General features: G+C 42.4%; 2 protein-coding genes across 4 annotated transcripts; both read right to left on the reverse strand.

Annotated features, from left to right (window-relative positions):
• Positions 1-1,044: 1,044 nt before the first annotated feature.
• On the reverse strand, positions 1,045-8,343 carry arhgap11a (Rho GTPase activating protein 11A). 3 transcript variants are annotated; one of them, XM_034130533.1, is made up of 12 exons: positions 7,661-8,343; positions 6,658-6,725; positions 6,465-6,561; positions 6,119-6,375; positions 5,835-5,998; positions 5,605-5,745; positions 5,300-5,374; positions 4,787-4,960; positions 4,562-4,688; positions 4,001-4,109; positions 3,205-3,319; positions 1,045-3,100 (listed from the first exon to the last, which is right to left on the reverse strand). In XM_034130533.1, exons 1-12 carry the CDS (start codon positions 7,787-7,789, stop codon positions 1,653-1,655), a joined length of 2,904 nt encoding a protein of 967 aa, XP_033986424.1. In that variant the 5' UTR covers positions 7,790-8,343; the 3' UTR covers positions 1,045-1,652. The 3 variants fall into 3 exon arrangements, with proteins under 3 accessions (XP_033986424.1, XP_033986544.1, XP_033986472.1); XM_034130653.1 differs by having other exon boundaries at positions 3,962-4,109; XM_034130581.1 differs by lacking the exon at positions 5,300-5,374 and having other exon boundaries at positions 1,653-3,100; positions 7,661-7,789.
• Positions 8,344-9,230: 887 nt separating this feature from the next.
• Positions 9,231-12,512, reverse strand: LOC117482590 (actin, alpha cardiac muscle). Its single transcript, XM_034130768.1, has 9 exons — positions 12,476-12,512; positions 11,247-11,397; positions 11,032-11,160; positions 10,753-10,863; positions 10,576-10,660; positions 10,121-10,282; positions 9,845-10,036; positions 9,570-9,751; positions 9,231-9,476 (listed from the first exon to the last, which is right to left on the reverse strand). Exons 2-9 carry the CDS (start codon positions 11,373-11,375, stop codon positions 9,333-9,335), a joined length of 1,134 nt encoding a protein of 377 aa, XP_033986659.1. The 5' UTR covers positions 11,376-11,397; positions 12,476-12,512; the 3' UTR covers positions 9,231-9,332.
• Between the last annotated feature and the right edge of the window lie 1,870 nt (positions 12,513-14,382).

Below are 14,382 nucleotides of genomic sequence, written 5' to 3' on the forward strand. Positions count from 1 at the left end.
CTCTGGCGGTTCTATTAAAGGAATTGTCTTAACTTTATACATTGTTACTAATTACTAATGCATTTTGGTTGGATATTAAAAGGTTTTTCTAATGCTTTACGAATAGCCATTATTAGGAGAAACTTTGATGTTGCCATGTGAAATATGATACAATAAATAAAGCTTTAAAAAAAGGCATATCACTGCTATATATACATATAATACATTAAGTGTAACTATTAAGTCACAATTAGCCCTTTTATTGTTGAAAATAAACTCCAGCACCCACACTGTCGTTGGTTTTAAACCTAGAATATGTATGCCAGTCATCAAACGTGTATTTATCTGTATACCATAACTATCTAACGAATAGTTTGTTCCAGCATTATTTATTCCATATTTCATGTTGTTACAGAAAGGTGAACATTAATCTGCAGAACACATGGCCTCGGCCCAACTGCGTGATCTGTAATACCAATATGCATCATGACGCACCGCCCGAAGGTGCAGAACAGACCAATAGAAAGGGAAACTGCTCTGCCATCACTGCAGAGATAAAAGTAATATGCTGCTGCAGAAAGTAACGTTTTTTCCAAGTTCAGTCTGCAACTGAAAATCACCCGAGCCCCCCCCCCATCGGGCTGTGGAGAATAAATCGGAAGCAATTTTGACCTCGACACTTCACTGTCTACTCTGCAGATTCTTTACAGGAGAAAAAATATGTAGGCCTTTCACCTCTTACATGTCAACACAAGTCATTGAACTAGATCCATGCAGTCAGAAACCTGAATTTACACTGAGGAAATATATTACCTATATTACCTTAATGCATCTGTGACGCAATTAATCTTCTGATATGTACCAGAACCAAATTTGTTTGAATATGCTGTTATATCAGGATATAGTCGAGATTTTGAAAGAGTAAATTCCTAAGCCTTTTCCAATAACATGTTTCACCAACATGTCAGTGAACTGTTGTTTAGGCAGTGGTTGCATGACTCCCCCTTGTGGCGCAAACAAGTACTGACTGTTAAGGCAAACTAGAATAATTCAACTGTAAAACCCTTAAGGTTTATGCCGTTTGACTTTATTTGTTCTGTCGGACTTCACATAGCAAAGCATTTAGCTGGTTTTGTAATTAATGGCCTGCGATAGATCAATACTGATTGGCTTTTTTTTTTGTTGTGAAAACCCAACAAAAGGTGCATTTTTCTTTTTCAGTTCAAAATGAGACAGTACGAATATATTCTGTAAATTAAAAAAAAAAACAGCTTCAACTTCTGTAAACAGTTTGGTTTAAGAAATCTACCTAAGGATTAGATATCAAATGCATAAATAAAAAAGCATTACATTGATCTAAAACATTTCCAGTCATACCATCAATCATATTACACATAATTTGGCTTGCACACTACAGTCTAACTACACAGCATAACGCTGTCAGCTGATATGTCGATATTGTAATACTTGTTTTACTAGAGTAAAACAAACACAAGGCAAATGAACATTCTCCCAATAAGACCCTATCACAATACAAACATCACCTACCATAGCTAAACAAATAAATTAAAATCCCTGAAAATATGAATATAAGCGGGAATGTTTAATGTCACGTAGCTGACGGAGACCTGCAGAGTATGGAGGAAACAAAAAAGGCAAAAAAAAGACTGAAACTATAAATCTATAGGCTTGGTGGCTGACATCAGGCGTACTTGGTTCAGGGGGTTTCTGGGGGACCCTCTGTAATGGCTCATGTCCTTCTCCACTACCTGCTGCCCCAGAGGCTTCTGAGCTCCTGATTGGTCAGAGCTGTCCACGTTGGTCTTTGGCTGGACCTTGTTGGTCAAGTCGGCCAGAGTGCACACCTTGGCTTTACGTGACAGGGTGCTTGGCTTTTTGGGCGGGACTGGGGGGGGTTTCTTTATGTGACACGCGCTGTTGGACAGTTTTCCCTCCCCCAGGTGAAGCTGGAGCTGGGGGTGAGGGGAGAGGCCGCTCTCCAGGCTCACTGCCTTCATCATCGGGCCGTTCTGGCTGATGCCGAGTTCCTCCTTTCTGACTGGTCTCCTGCTCTCCCCCAGCAGAGAGTTCATCCTGCGCACGGTCTGACGTACGGGGGTGCGCTTGAACTGGAGGGGTGATCTGACGAGTTTGGCCAAGGCCCCTTTGGGGGAGTAAAGGGTGAGCTTGTTGAAGTGATGGATGTGGTCCGCCACCCGGCGCTTTTCGGTCTCCAGGCTGCGCGGGGAGAGGGGTTGCTGTTTTTCGGCACCTCTCTCTGAGGAAGATTTGTTTTGTACCGCACGGAGTTTAGTACCAATCTTAGGCGGGGTACTAAACTCATCTCTGAATTCAAGGCCCAGCCTGTACGGAGTGGACTGGCGCCCGGAGGGGACGCACAGTTTGAAGTGGGCCGGACTCTGGATGTCCAGGGCGTCCACCAGCCGGCTGCAGTTCACCTCCTCCACCTCCTCCACCTCCGCATCACTTTCCCCCACCGTGGAGCTGTTGAGGCTACTGATGGCAGCGGCGCAGAAAGACCCTGCGTCAGCCTGTGCTGCTGGAGTACGGTACACACCACACTCAAAAAGGACACTGTCAATATGCAAAGGTGATAAGGCAGCCATTTCAAGCTGGCCAAAGGTGATGTTTTGATCGTAAGCCAGGAAGCTCTGCTGGGCTGGGAAGCTGGAGGCACACATGTCCACAAGAAGGACTTTGGCTGGGGGGGTCTCTGGTGGGGGGAGGAGGCTGTCAAGTGTTTTTGTTGTGTCTGTCCCCACAGAGGTGCAGGGATGCTGGAGGTCACTCCCGGACTTTGTGAAAGCCTTGTGTATTTTCAGCAGGGTAGGAGAGATCTCGCTCTCGAGGCTCTCAGCGCTGGAAGCACAGCAGAGCTTCTTAGGGAAGACGGACACTGCTGGGGGCTTCGACACCACGATGGCCGGCTCAGAGTTGTAGTTGTTCTTCAGGCGCATGTTCATGGGGGTGTCGGTGAAGGAACCTCCCCTGAAAGCCTGCGCTCCTCGAGGGGTCTCCCTGCTCCATGAGGTCTGGTGGACACTTGAGTCACATTGGGGGGTGAGCAGGTTGTCTTCAGACTTACTGATGAACTTGGTGCCTGTAAAACAAAGTGGGATATTAACTACTATAACTTAAAGACTACAGAACATAGCACTAGAATCATGTTATTCTTATTATTAGATTTCTGCATACGGTACTCACTTTTTGATTCTGCTTTTCTAGGCAGAACAGCTGGACTGAACTCTGTCTCTTCGGTGAAACGGAAGCTGGTGGTGCTCTCCTGCGTGGCAAGTCGCCAGCCAACAGACTCTGACACCTTTAACACCACCATGAAATGAAAAATGAAAGAAACAGGGAGGAGGGAGCTTTAGTATATTATTTTGTTAAAAAGGAACCCACAGATGTTGCCCATTAATGTGTTAATTCAATGTTGTAGTGGTTAGTTCTTCAGAGGAGGATAAAAGTCACTCAGAAGAAACAACAAGTTGGTCATCAACTTTTTATTAAGTCAGGAATTCACATGTGACTGCATGCATTAGAGAAGCTAGGCATTGTAAACAGCTGACCCATGTATCCCGTAACAGGTTACAATAGATTATTATTTGTGCTATATAGTGTTTAATAACATTCTTTCACCTGAGTGCTTAACATTGTAAATCACAGGACATATCCTATGGCTTTGTACCACACAAGCATGAACATAACATATTTTACAACATTACAGATACAAGAACTTTTTTAAAACATTTTTAAAGTGAGCATTAGTTTATACTGTGTTAGTTACTGAGAGTAAGCTTAGATTGTTACACAATAAAATAAAGTGCAAACGTGCAACACTTTACCCATTTAAAAAACACCCCGATGTGCAAATGTTACTTGATTTTAATACAGTTAATCGGGGCAGTATGCCTGAATGCATTTGATTATCATACATGTTGGCCCTCTAACTTGTAGCCACATGAGGGGAAGGTGAAGCCTGTCGTGGAACCACACTTACAGCCTCCTTGCTGCTCTTCCCCAGGTTGAAGCGCAGCCGCAGAGATTTTCTTGGAGCATCTTTTTTGCTGACTTTAGGAGAGAAGCAGCCAGCTCTTCCGGATTCAACTCTGAAAAGGATTCATAGGATATTCAGCATACGATAGGCTTAAAGAGGGCAATGCATTTTGTGGCATCCAATTGTCAAACATTTTGTTCATTAAATGTAATGCGAGGGCATTTTGGAATGTAATGTTCATAAGTACTACTTTGACATACTTCACTTGAGTATTTCCATTTTCTGCTACTTTATACTTCATTAGATTTCAGAAGTAAATAATGCACTTCATACAAAAGGTCATTATACAATTATGTAATTATATAATACTGTGAAAATAGCCATTTTACTTACGGATTACTTGTTCTGCTTTAACTACTTTGACCTGCTTATACTTGGTACTTCTTTGCAAGTAGAAATTGCAATAACCATTGCATTACCAGTTGTTTTTCTGGTAAAGGACCCAGCAGTTCTATCGTCCCTTAGAAACATCATTGTGAGCTTTAACAGGTGACTAGTCAGTACCTGTTGACAGCATGTCTGTTGCTGATTCGTCGGCTCTTCCTCCTCACAGAGACAGCGGACTGCCTTCTAGACTTCCCTGCTGACGACGGATTGTTGGGAGAGTCCAAGACCCCAGAAGCACTGTAAGCTACAATATATATTTTTAAAAAAAGGAAAAATGTTAAACCCCATGCTGCACGGAGAGCAGAATTGTTGGTTCCCATTTGATCAAACAATCCTCAATACCTGATCCAGGAGTGGAAGTGGCGCTGAACAAAGTGTTGGGGAATAAGTCTATCCCCAGGGTCTTTTTGACAGACCTCCGTTTCTTGTTTGAGAATCCAAAAGAGTGACCAGATTCCAGAGGAAGCTTTCTCTTTGAGCTCGGTGTTGCAATCACAGGAGTGGCAGAAGAAAAGACTGGCAAAAACCACAAAAGGAGAGTTAATACCTTCAAATGTGAAGAATTGTTTTTTTTAAAGATTTGATTTTTTTCTTTGCATTTAAGAACATTCCCAAGACGATTGTGAGACAAGGCACTTGGAGGAATAAGCAGTTGTTGACTGAATTTTATGGAAGATTAACCGTGCAAATAGGCAAAGAAAAACAAAAGCCATTTAGAAAAAAGCATAATTGACATGACTTATCATTCAATATCAAGGCGAAACATTTGCAGAAAGCATTTTTTGTTCTTGTGCATTGCAGATAGATTGCTCCAGTAGCATCATGCACCTTATTTCCTTCGACCTGAGTACCTACCAAGACTGTCTGACTGGTTGGAATTTGTGGGTGTTCTATTAGTTTTTATCTTATTCAGAGCACCATTGACCATATCTGAAATACGAGACAAACCGAACCATATGAACAGTATTTACGGACTAAAAATCTGCTTCAAAATAACAAGATACATTTACAGTTACTGAGATATGGGGCTCCAGTTTACTTGTAGGGCACTGCAAATGTCCCGTGTGAAATGTATCGGGCCAATGCAATATTTGATTTAAATCTTTGCGTACTGCAGCTATCATGAATAACAAAAGAAAAGCCTGATGGTACAGTCTTACCTCCAAAGCTGCGCCTGAGTTTCTTCTTCATCCCCGAGTTTAAGTCCAGCTCCTCAAGTCCATCATGAGAAGGTGACAGGACCCCCCCCTCACAGCCCATCATGGCCGGTACTTTCTCAAGCAAAAACTGTGGTAACACTCCTGTGGACACAGCCAAGTATTTACTGTTAAAACATTACAGTGTTGACTGCCATAAAGACGAGCTGCAGGTAACATGCCTCAGGTCGTACCAAAGTTGTGGGCGTTCTCTATGAAGCAGTGCACGATAGCTGCCTGTTGCTTGAGGCGTTTCTCTGTGTGAGCGTTCATTTTCTCTGTACCGTCTCCTGAGTGAAGGATGTTGGGAGCCAGGATTACAGACAAGTTACTGCTATCCATCTTATTCTCTGCACTCCTGGGATTAAGCAAAAAAAAACAGTCAAGTAAATATGAAGACAAGGGTGAAACGGCTGATTGTAAAACTGAATTTAATGGTAAACTGGCGCAAATAAATAAATAAATATAATTCTGGCACCTCATAGACACATTGTGGAGGAAGTCCAAAAAGTGACGCAGAGTGCTGAGGTTTTTCTCGGGCAGTACAGAAGACAGCAGCATGGTGGCGGAGGTCCTGTCCTGCTCGGTGGGGAGCTGCTGGGCCTTGAGGAAGGCCTCCTCCAGCTCTGAGGGGAGCACGGGCTCCGGCAGCTCCCTGAAGAACTGCTTCACCAGGCCGGCTATGTCACAGGGCAGAGCCGTGGACAGACACTCCTCGCCCGCATCCAGTTTAGCCTGGACGGACAAAACACATCTGTTGTGTTAGACCTTTCTTCGGGTCAAGGCTCCTGAGTGAATGCAAGGACAATTCAGTCATCACTCACCCTGAGTGCTTTCAGGCGGATGACAGAGCCCGACTTTCTGAACAGGCCCTCTGTGTCCACGTGCGCCAGCAGCATTATACATGCGTCAACCAGAAATCTGAAAATGCAGTGAAAAAATGCAAAATGTAGAAGATTGGACAAGATATAACTTGCTGCCTGTAGGCTCAAGTAAATGTAAAAATGATCCACTTGCCTTGGCACGGTCCCACATTCCATATTATAGTACGGTAATGTCTCCAGGGAGACCCCGAACACTTTTGTCTGTGAATAAAAAAAATAACACAATGAATAAAACGATGTTAACTGCTCAATGTTCTATTAGCAGCATCAAATCCCTCATGTACTTTCCTACATCAAAATGTTGAGCACAGTTTTTTGTTTTTTTTACCATAATGAGTAAAATACTACAAGGGACAGGAATTTCACTGCCACACAATACGTATTCTTAGTTGATTTATGATAACATAAGGCAAGGCAAGGCAAGTTTATTTATATAGCACTTTTCTGTACGCGACAATTCATAAGGTGTTGTTCTATGTGTTGTTCAGAGAAGAAGTATAACACTACATCAGTTCCTGATTTCTTAATAGTCTTAGATAAAGTTTTTGGCACTTGTTTGTATTACTACATTTCTCGAGCAATCCCTGTAAATGGTGAAGGTCAGTATTCATCTGAATAGTCTCTTACATCCAACCTTGTGACTCATCAGAGCCAGAAAAACAAGTTAAGAAAACAAAAACCAAGCCGAGCTTTCAGAGATATTTTTAAATCCAGGCTAACCGCCGTTAAGTTCAAAAAGGTGTCCCATACGTTAGTATCCTTTGACGAAATAGTTACAAATCCATCACAACTATGTGGCATAAAGATTTATGGGAAAACATCGCCCTTTTGTGTATTGTTAGACATGGCTTTCTCTGACTGGTAAAGAACTTTATGGAGTGAATAAAGCAGAAAACAGCCAAACAAAGCCTGAGTACCGACTGACATGAGTGACAACGGCCTGCGAACAAATGGGTCCCACCAGCTTTCAGTAATATGCTAATTAGATTCAATTGCCAAAACAATATCATGTCCAAGGCTGACACTGTTGTTTATTTGTGGTCGGAACGAACAGATTGTCAAGTTGAAAGTTTCACTGCAAATGTAACACAAGTAAATGATGCTGTACATTGAACATAGCTTTTAGTTAAACTTACCGAGTTGCTGGCTGCAGTCTTACAGCTGACTGCTTTGTTTTTGTTCCAGTTTTTTGTCTTTATCCCGTACGCTGCGCGGAGGTGTTGCACAGCCACTAGCCGCATCATATTTTTCTCCATGACTTTCATTTTACACTCCTTTCTTGTACTTAAAACGAACTTTGAAACAATTAGTTTACTCTCTACTGACAGAACCTAACTGACATCCGCAGCTGTATCGCTTCTGTCTCTCTAACTGTATCACTTTCTTTAAACCTCTGTCGTTAAGTCATCCTCACGTGGATCTTAACTGCTCACAAGACGCTTACTCTTTAAAACCGTCCACCTGTAACCTCAGCAGTAACAACTACAAGGTTTCCAGTCCCAAAAATATGGTAACTTAACTAACGTTGCATGACCACGTAATGGCCAGCTTCGTGCTTCCGTTGCAATGCAGTTAGCTAGCTAACATTAGCCAGCTAGTAACTTTAGCAAGGTACATTAGCTTATTGCCAAGCCTCGAACAAACAAAAACGAAATCTCTCCTCGGGGTCACACAACGTACAAATGGTGTTTACCTCTTCTTAAACGAATGTTATGATTTACATCAATTCAATTCGTCAGCTAGCTAACTGCATTGTGCTATGATTCGCTCGTCATATCGGTTACTGGCAGACTGTCTTCTTCCGCAGAGTTTTCAAACAGCAGCGCCTCCTACGCTTCACGATGTGATTGGCTGGTAACGTTTCGAATAACATTGTCCTGGGCGTTAGTTTTAACTGCCAGGGCAGCCTCGGTGGGCGGGACAGTTTCCACTAGACCAAATCAATCTTCAAGTGGACGCTTTTTGTCAACCGGTTGTCTCTGTAACTAAAAACTAGTCACATCTTTAAATGGTTTATGCACAAAAGTGAGATTGTATTACACTTACTAAGATCATAGTTCATATTATTTTAACAGACAAATAGAGTGGCGAAGTCCCTCCCCTACCATGTCTGATTAAGTTCTGACTACTATTTTGAATTGTTTATGCATTCAAGGTACAATAATTATTGGTATTTAAATATGTGGGTCGTAAAAGCCTCTGTTGACAGCATTTGGTAGTACCTTTTTTCACAAAATGTAGCATGCTTAAACAGAATGAAATGAATAAAGGACTTAAACGTAAGCTGTGATGTAAAACCTGATAAAAGACTGTGTATTGCACAAAACCACACTGGTGAGCCTTTCACTTCCCACATTGTTAATGCCTGTATCAACTCGATCTTTCTATTTTTATCTAAAGTAATTATTGAAAACAAATAAGTAATCCGGGTTAACTAGGAGAGTATGCCAATGTCAGTACTTGTTAAGCTTCTGAAGTAAAAAATAATGTTCACTTTTGTCTTCAACCACTAGGTGGAAGCATCAGCATACATATCTTAGCAAACTCTTGATTATTTAGTTGTCTGCATACAGGTAGGCCTACATTATGTGAGGCATGTATTGTAATAATAGCCTGTGGTTTATGTAGAAATATCCCAGTATACATCAAGTGTCACTTATTCTTTTTGTCATTTTGCATTGCTGTAAGCGAGCACAGTACAGGTGAAACTCTTACAAGGGCTTTTCTTTATTACATTAAAACAACAACATATATATACAAGAGACAAAAACGTACAAATTCATGGACGGAAGGAGGTTGGATGTGTGTTTAGAAGCATTTCCTGTGGACAATGGAGGGGCCTGCCTCATCGTACTCCTGCTTGCTGATCCACATCTGCTGGAAGGTGGACAGGGAAGCCAGGATGGAGCCACCGATCCAGACGGAGTACTTCCTCTCAGGGGGAGCAATGATCTAGAAAAGGAATAGACATCATTTGAGTGTTATTGAATGTTTAAAAACTTCATTGATGAAATCATTGATGTAAAATCGTTGAAGTTCGCTCACCTTAATCTTCATGGTGCTTGGGGCCAGAGCTGTAATCTCCTTCTGCATACGGTCAGCAATACCAGGGTACATGGTGGTACCACCGGACAGCACATTGTTGGCGTACAGGTCCTTACGGATATCAATGTCACACTTCATGATGCTGTTGTAGGCAGTCTCATGGATACCAGCAGACTCCATACCTGGTAGAAGACAACAAATAAAAGATGAGTTTCTCTGAGACAAACACCGCATTTCTTAGATTTATCACAAAAGAAATGCAAAGGATTACTCACCAATGAAAGAAGGCTGGAAGAGGGTCTCTGGGCAACGGAAACGCTCATTACCAATGGTAATGACCTGACCGTCGGGAAGCTCATAGCTCTTCTCCAGGGAGGAGGAGGAGGCAGCGGTGGCCATCTCATTCTCAAAGTCAAGAGCCACGTAGCACAGCTTCTCCTTGATGTCACGCACGATCTCACGCTCAGCTAAGAAGCAGAAAGTTCATGTATTAGGAAACAACACTTATACACCTCTCATCAAACAACTAAACCATAATGATATAGACCTACCAGTTGTGACAAAAGAGTAGCCACGCTCAGTCAAGATCTTCATCAGGTAGTCAGTCAGGTCGCGACCAGCCAGATCCAGACGCATGATGGCGTGTGGCAGAGCATAACCCTCATAGATGGGGACGTTGTGGGTCACACCATCACCAGAGTCCAGCACAATACCTTTAGCAGGAAGAGAAGGACCATGGTTAGTCAGCTATGCATGCCTGTGAGGGTCTGCCCCCTGAAGCATTTCTCACATCATAAACTATACAATGCTGCTGACATAAAATGGCACACACTCTGCTGGAGAGGGATTAACACCTCCCCTATGGGACAGGAATCTATCCGGATGATAGACACCCTCAGAGTGCAAATGTTCAACAGTTTCTCCCCTGCAGCACAATTTCCTTTTATTTGATCTCAGTGCATAACTGAGTACATTTGTTACATATGAAAAAAAGCAATGTACTGACCGGTGGTACGACCAGAGGCATACAGGGACAGGACAGCCTGGATGGCCACATACATGGCGGGAACGTTGAAGGTCTCAAACATGATCTGGAGGAAAAGGCAAGCAGAATATGAAAGGTTAGTCTAAATCTGAGAACCAACAAGTGGTAATATAACGCAGAGTATTGACTGTGAAGTACCTGGGTCATCTTCTCTCTGTTGGCTTTGGGGTTCAGGGGGGCCTCAGTGAGCAGGGTGGGGTGCTCCTCAGGTGCCACACGCAGCTCATTGTAGAAGGTGTGGTGCCAGATCTGAAGGAGGAAAACAGCTGATGTCAGCACTGATACAACTCTCGGCTGAATAAACAACAACAACAACAACAACAAGGTCCTCTATAAATAAGCAGCTTTTACGACGGCCAGGGAGAGGAGGTTCAGCTGCCATGAATGTTGTAAATGAGTCTCACTGTCATCACACACCTTCTCCATATCATCCCAGTTGGTAATGATGCCATGCTCGATGGGGTACTTGAGGGTCAGGATACCCCTCTTGCTCTGGGCTTCATCACCTACGTAGCTGTCCTTCTGACCCATACCAACCATCACACCCTGAGGAAAGAAGCAAGAGAGGAATGTAAGACGATGGTACTCTAACTCAAACTTGAGTGATTCTACAGAGTTTTCTTATAGCTTACCTGGTGGCGGGGCCTTCCAACGATGGAAGGGAAGACAGCACGGGGAGCGTCATCTCCGGCAAATCCAGCCTTGACCAAGCCAGAGCCGTTGTCGCACACAAGGGCGGTAGTCTCTTCGTCGTCACACATGATTAGGCTTTATTGGGGTGGTCTAAAATACGAATGGTAGAAACACAAGGAGGCTTAGCGTGGGTGTCGGAACAGCTGTCTAAACTGGTCATCATAGAAATCATAGCACAAGGAGGTTTAGGATGGGTGTTAGAAACAACTGTCTAAACTGCTCATCATAGATAAACAGCACAGGGGGGTTTAGGATGGTTGTAAGCGACAGCTGTCTAAACTGCCCATCATAGAACACATAGCACCAAGGCCTGTTATAATTGAACAACCACAAACACTTTATCACTTTGGCTGATGATGTGATGAAGTGTCTGGACCACAGACTAATTGCATTAATATATGTATTAGCTGTGATCCAGGACGCGTTTGAAGACCTGCCAATGCTCTCATAACTACTCAACAGTTATTATCACTTCAATGCAACCCACCTCAATGGGAGCTATATATAGAAAGCTAATTAGACATGCCTTTGGATGCTATTTTGGTCTCAACCTTGTCATTCAAACACTGATACCATATCAACACAGTCGTGATTGTTCCTGGGGAATCTCAGAGCTGCTGAGGTAGCACCAAAAAGGGGCATAACAGAGAGACCTGGTGCTATTTTAAGCTCAGAAGCAGCCACACTGTAGTTAACAGGGTGAAACAAGTGACACATGGATCGCCTGCTATTGCAGGTTGTAGAGTCGGGCCAGCACCCATCTGTCTGCACACCGTGACTCTTTTGTTTTACTACATGGCTCCATGCCCCAGCTGCCTATTAATTTCATTCATTGGAGCATAGCTAGATTTGGCCAGCTTCCCCCCAGCTTTTGTGTACAAATCCAAGTTATAATTGTAGCTCTGGCAATGCTTTAACACAGAAACGTTCCAGAGCAGTGGAAAACCACAATATGTAATTATATTAATTTCAACAACCCGAAGAAGTCAGCCTTGAATAACCAGTTACTCCAGTTTTACACGTCAGTTACAACGTGAGGAAAACCTTTATTAAGCTGAAGTTACATCATCAATTCATTCATTTAGGGCTGATCAGCTCAAAGCACAACCATTAGGAAGTAATCTACAAAGGACAGAGAATCAGAGGAAAAGTTGTAAAATGTACTCACCAAGGTGCACTGGTAGATGGATACTTCCACTAGGACAAAGGCTGAGGGTGAGAAGAGCCCCTTAAATAAGACCTAGACTGGGTCGAGGGACCAGGGGCGGGGCCTGGGGTTCACACAAGTCCAAATAAGAGCTGCAAGCAAAAATCAACAAGCCACAGGAAAGTATGTTTTACATACATGGATGGGACTTCTGTGCAGTGAAGTCATTGACTGACCCAGTTTCTTAATTAAATGTTTATTAAGTATAAAAAAGTTTGATTAATTGGTATATTAATTGTATTATTGGATACGAGGGGTTAATGAATGATTAATACATTTGTTTTCTCAAAGGAACATAAAGAGTAAACTATTTCTAGGATAAGAAGTGTATTTCATGAGCTTATAAATGCAATGTTTTGCCTTAAAGCAATGCATTTGCGTGTTGCAGTATTATTTCTTTATAGGTTTGTAATCACAAAAGTGAAATTTAGCATACTGTAAGTGACTTGCAATCAGAGTTTTAAAACATTGTGTTTTATGTTACTTTGATGCATAATGTGTCACTCTGCACATATAACTCTAAAGAGGGATTATTATACTCAGAAGGCACACTATGATGACCCAGTCAGGACAGCATCACTGGTGCCTTGTTAAGGAGATGAAAACATTACATGTCTGTGAACCATGCTGCTGGTATGTGTGCTCGCTGAGCTTCCTCGTCTTGTGGAACAGCTGATCTTAACGCCAGCCAGGCTCTGTGTGGGATCTCACCGTCTGAGTGGCCTGTCGCTGTCAGTGCTCCGAGCTGATTGGCCCAGCTGTCTCCTTTTAGGGTTAGTGTGAGCAACAGAGTCATTAATGTGCAGCCACTGAGGTTTCCTAGCCAGGCGTCTGCAAAGAGGAGGTCCATATTTGTGCCACCCACTTTCCCATATATTTCCCTTGATGTACAGTGTACCTTATGAGGTAATATTCTCATCTATGCAGGAATGATACAAACATTTGACAGAATATTTGTTAATTCCCAATAAAATGACATACATGGTCAGGGAATCCCCCTCATGTTTTTTCAATGATAACAAGATGTTAAGGCAAGTGTATAACACTTGAAGATATATCACAGCTGGAGGTATTCAACAGACCACATAGCCTATAGCTCTGTCTCCTCTCTATCTCCATAGATAGAAGCTGGATAAAGCATCTCATCGTTTTTTTATGTAAAGAAGGAAGGGACTTTCATTGATTGGATTCATTTTATTTTAAAACATGACAAAAGGAGATTTGATTCACTATAAGGGTTTTATACCAAGAAAAAGAGAGGGACAATGAGTACTCGTACATTTTGAGTAATATATTAAGGGTATTTTTAAATGTTGAATGCAATATTTAATGGAAACTGCCGCACAAAGCTTGAAAGCTTCATAACAGAAAGCCAGCATTACAAACCAGAGGCTTGGGTTTTAAAAAGGTGTTGCACTGTGCAGAGTGCACTGTGTTTTTTGACAGTATAGGTCAGGATATTTCAGTCTCTGCTGCATCAACTTGGAAATATTTCTCCTGAGTCCCCAAACTTGGAAGCATTCTTAATCCCTGCAGTGCCACCTGTAATGACATTAAGGGGTTTGATTTAAAACAAAAATCGTATAAATCCCTTTTTGGAGCCTATAGCTGCAGATACGTTTTCTGTATCTTCCAACATTGTTAAATATCGCATTGACAGTTTAGCTTTCAACTTTGATAGCCATAGGTAAAAGTCAATAGCCTATCACAGTTGACCTTTGACCTACCCGCTCTGCTGTCTTCCTGTATATCTTATCTTTAAAGTTGTTATTTGTGGAATGCGAAAAAGTACATTTAGTACAATTAAACTTTTGTGCTGAATTATGTATGTGAGGCACTTGTACTTTTCTTGAATATCTCAATGTCAA

The sequence above is a fragment of the Trematomus bernacchii genome, unplaced genomic scaffold (genome assembly GCF_902827165.1).
Source record: "Trematomus bernacchii unplaced genomic scaffold, fTreBer1.1, whole genome shotgun sequence".
NCBI classification, from domain to species: Eukaryota; Metazoa; Chordata; class Actinopteri; order Perciformes; family Nototheniidae; genus Trematomus; species Trematomus bernacchii.

Bases quoted from the DNA above. Each gene is read 5' to 3' on its own strand.
- arhgap11a (XM_034130653.1), bottom strand. From the start codon at position 7,789: ATGAAAGTCATGGAGAAAAATATGATGCGGCTAGTGGCTGTGCAACAC. The intron at 5,746-5,834 runs GTACGACCTGAG...CTGTGTCCACAG, and splicing joins AGAGAACGCCCACAACTTTG to GAGTGTTACCACAGTTTTTG. The intron at 4,110-4,561 runs GTACTGACTAGT...AATCCTTTTCAG, and splicing joins AACAGACATGCTGTCAACAG to AGTTGAATCCGGAAGAGCTG.
- LOC117482590 (XM_034130768.1), bottom strand. From the start codon at position 11,375: ATGTGTGACGACGAAGAGACTACCGCCCTTGTGTGCGACAACGGCTCT. The intron at 10,864-11,031 runs GTGTGTGATGAC...TTCCTCCTTCAG, and splicing joins ACTGGGATGATATGGAGAAG to ATCTGGCACCACACCTTCTA. The intron at 10,283-10,575 runs GTCAGTACATTG...TTCCTGCTAAAG, and splicing joins TGCCTCTGGTCGTACCACCG to GTATTGTGCTGGACTCTGGT.